Here is a 3,667-nt window from a genome sequence, read left to right on the forward strand (position 1 = left end):
CAGTCTACAATGTAACCAAAGCATTGTGATGTTAAACATAAATTAAGTCGTTTATACATTTAGTTATTTGCTATAGAACACGTTGTGTTAGGTCTCTAATGACATCCCTTTAATCTGAAACTACATTTTATGATCTTAAGAGAAAACGTGTTCTAAATCTAAACCAGTTTAATTCAGATCGCATGAGTTATGTCACAGGAAAGTGCTTTTAGAGAAAGTGGGTGGCTCTTAAAAGAGCCGTTTGTTTGTAGTTTCTGGGTTGGGTTTTGTAGTTTATCCTCCGAAGCCGTACAGGGTGCGGCCCTGCCTCTTCAGAGCGTAGACCACATCCATGGCGGTCACAGTCTTCCTCTTGGCGTGCTCGGTGTAGGTGACGGCGTCCCGGATCACGTTCTCCAGGAAGACCTTCAGCACACCGCGGGTCTCCTCGTAGATCAGACCGGAGATCCGCTTCACTCCGCCGCGGCGAGCCAGACGGCGGATGGCGGGTTTGGTGATTCCCTGGATGTTATCACGGAGAACTTTACGGTGACGCTTAGCGCCTCCTTTACCGAGTCCTTTTCCTCCCTTTCCGCGGCCGCTCATTGTTACAGTAGTCGATTGAACGAATGGCTTCACTACCACCGACCGGCTGTATATAAATCTTATCTGCGGACGTAAGGGAAGACAGATGGCGCCAATGTCGGTGGGCGGGGCCACATTTTCTTTTCTTTTACTGATAATGTATCATGTATCTGTTTTATCAGAGGTTGCACGCCTCTGGAGCAACTACGGGTTAAGTGCCTTGCTCAGGGGCACGTTGGTTGATATATCACACTGGGATTCAAACCCTCGTCTCCCACACCAAAGGCATGTGTTATTTACACTGTGTAATTACCACATGAGATAAAGGTACTCTAACTACATACTGTGTGTTGGAGACTGGTCAGAAACATCAGGGGAACATTTGAAACTATAAAAACATAAAAGCCTATACTGAAAAGTTCATCAGAAACTCACTTAAGGACCATATAGGACCACATAAGGACCATATAGGTCCACATAAGGACCATATAGGACCACATAAGGACCATATAGGACCATATAGGACCATATAAGGACCATATAGGTCCACATAAGGACCATAGAAGAAACCACATTAATTGATTTGTAAAAAAAAAAAGAATTAAGAAAATTCCGCGAATACAAAAAGTCTATCTATCTATCTATCTATCTATCTATCTATCTATCTATGAACAGTGTAGTGTACAGTACATTTACATGTACATTACATTACAGTCTACAGTACATTTTCAGTGGCAATGCAATACTGTATCGATACACAGACGACAAGTACAGATCCTTTATCATATGTGTTGGTCAGTTTGTCCTGTTTTGCAGCAGTAAAATTGAAGTAAGATGAAAAAACAGAAATGTTTCTTTTTAGATAAAACAGATGTTGACAAAGTTTCCTTTTGGGGAAGTCATTTTATATTAGGTGAAATTATAAGTTGGAAAAAAGGTTATACATTGCAATATATTGCAGAATATTGCAAAATATTCAAAATCACAATGATATTGTATCATAAGCCCAAAACACTGAAATGTCATCAGACCTAAACATTTCTAGATCATGTATTTTAAACCAATACATTTATTATGAATTTACCCTTTTAACTGTTTTAAACTAAATTATTATTTCAGATGAACTAGTTCCTATTTGGCTCTTACAAACAGTTTAATCAATCTTTGTCACCAAGCTATCTCACGCATCATGTCATCCTTTTGTGTGTGTTTGCTGATTGCACATTTACACGTCATTAGTCCCAGTCAGATTCAAGCTGTACCAACATTTCCATCTCTGTAGCTCAACATTATCATCTCTTAAGTACATTTCCATCTCTGTAGCCGCATCGTTTCCAACTCTAAAGCACAGCATTTAATTTCTCACCCCCCACAAACTATTCACAGCAAGACATCTAATCTAACTACTTGATCCAACAGGAGTTGTTGGGTCCACCAAAGAAGTGTCCTGGGGCCACTCTTTCTTTAATGGCTTCAGGGTGACTGATCACACCTTTTCTCTTCAAACATATGTTGTTATTGTGTGTCATAGAGATTTAGAAGTTGTGTGTAAATAAAATTTCTTTTTCTGCATCCAGAATTTGAAAAGCATGGACTTAGACATTGGTTTGTGGACATCTGCTATCTGTCGCTGAGTTTGCAACCATCCTGGTTGCGGTTGTGACGATTTTAGATGAGAAGGAGGAGCCCTTACACTCTACGTAACACACTTTCACTGCAAAAAATGCAACCAAGAGCCCCAAGAAGGTGGTGAAAAAGGCCCCTGCAGCCAAGAGAACCCCCGCGAAGAAGGCTGCCAAGCCCAAAGTGAAGAAGGCAGGACCCAAGAAGAAGTGAGCTGTAGTCCGTCTCATCAACAAACGGCTCCTTTAAGAGCCACCACATCATCTACAGAGTATTTAACTTCTAAAATCTGCACACAGTAACTGCACACTTTATTAATAATCAAGTAAACAGAACTGTTGGAATATAGCTTTCACTTCACCTTTTAAAAACCTAGTCTACAGATGACATAGTGACAATAAATGTTAGTGTTTATACATTTTCAAACAAGAATCCTATCCCCCTCATTTTCATACAACAGGCCCTATAATGCTGTAACAGGTTTTTCATCCCATCTATTACACATTCTAGGTTTTCATTTCATTTACAGTGAACCTACACAGGTGGACTGTAACAAATCTGAGCATTCGTTGCAACAATTATTTATAATATATTAACCATTATGTTGTATTGCCTTTTATTCTGATTATTATACCTTATGGCAGAACAGAAGAGTTATACTGTCCATTGTTTCCCCTCAACATCACATTAGTGATGCTTTGTGTCAAGTTTCTGAAATATCATAAATTGCTATAACAGGAGAAACTCTTTAGAGGAAGTGGGTGGCTCTTAAAAGAGCCGTTGTGTTGTTGGTCTCCAGCAGGTTTACTTGGAGCTGGTGTACTTGGTGACGGCCTTGGTGCCCTCCGACACGGCGTGCTTGGCCAGCTCCCCGGGCAGCAGCAGCCTCACGGCGGTCTGGATCTCCCTGGAGGTGATGGTGGAGCGCTTGTTGTAGTGAGCCAGACGGGAGGCCTCTCCGGCGATGCGCTCAAAGATGTCGCTCACGAACGAGTTCATGATGCCCATGGCCTTGGAGGAGATGCCGGTGTCGGGGTGGACCTGTTTCAACACCTTGTACACGTAGATGGCGTAGCTCTCCTTCCTGGTCTTTCTCTTCTTCTTGCCGGTCTTGCTGACGGCCTTAGAGACGGCTTTCTTAGAGCCCTTCTTGGGAGCTTTGACGCTTGGGTCTGGCATGATAAGTTCTGGAAGTTTAACTAATCGAATGTTGTGACGCACCACCGAACGTTCTATTTGTATCCACTCGATGTAAATGTAACTGTGCTGTTACTCGCACAGGATTGGTTGTCTTCTCAGCACGGGACTGAGCATGCGCAGAACAAGTAGCCGTTCCTCTGAGCAGATTAGTTTACTTTAGAGATAAAAGCAAAGTGATGTGTATTGTGATTATGATTGACTGCATTACAGTTTTTCTCGATTGTTTACACACATTTTCTGAAAGAATGCCTCATATTCTCAGAACACTACACACAAATCA

At 41.7% G+C, this 3,667-nt stretch overlaps 5 protein-coding genes across 5 annotated transcripts in view; 2 read left to right on the forward strand and 3 right to left on the reverse strand.

The window, feature by feature from the left end:
• The window catches only part of LOC117944112 (histone H3), a 34,321-nt gene extending 33,731 nt beyond the window's left edge, over positions 1-590 (reverse strand). Inside the window, exon 1 of the mRNA XM_034870677.1 lies at positions 293-590. Coding sequence (XP_034726568.1) covers positions 293-585 — 293 coding nt within the window. The 5' untranslated portion in view covers positions 586-590. The remainder of the gene's footprint in view (positions 1-292) is intronic.
• The window catches only part of LOC117944123 (histone H1-like), a 10,239-nt gene extending 7,821 nt beyond the window's left edge, over positions 1-2,418 (forward strand). The window contains exon 2 of the mRNA XM_034870686.1: positions 2,299-2,418. Within this exon, the coding sequence (XP_034726577.1) occupies positions 2,299-2,400 (102 nt within the window). The 3' untranslated portion in view covers positions 2,401-2,418. The remainder of the gene's footprint in view (positions 1-2,298) is intronic.
• The window catches only part of LOC117944111 (histone H3), a 33,867-nt gene that overhangs the window by 2,591 nt on the left and 27,609 nt on the right, over positions 1-3,667 (forward strand). The gene's annotated exons all lie outside the window — the stretch shown is intronic.
• Positions 1-3,667, reverse strand: part of svbp (small vasohibin binding protein) — a 5,929-nt gene that overhangs the window by 938 nt on the left and 1,324 nt on the right. The gene's annotated exons all lie outside the window — the stretch shown is intronic.
• On the reverse strand, positions 2,925-3,387 carry LOC117944119 (histone H2B 1/2-like). The gene has a single exon (XM_034870683.1). It carries the CDS (start codon positions 3,364-3,366, stop codon positions 2,992-2,994), a length of 375 nt encoding a protein of 124 aa, XP_034726574.1. The 5' UTR covers positions 3,367-3,387; the 3' UTR covers positions 2,925-2,991.

Source organism: Etheostoma cragini, chromosome 4 (assembly GCF_013103735.1).
Source record: "Etheostoma cragini isolate CJK2018 chromosome 4, CSU_Ecrag_1.0, whole genome shotgun sequence".
Classification (NCBI taxonomy): Eukaryota; Metazoa; Chordata; class Actinopteri; order Perciformes; family Percidae; genus Etheostoma; species Etheostoma cragini.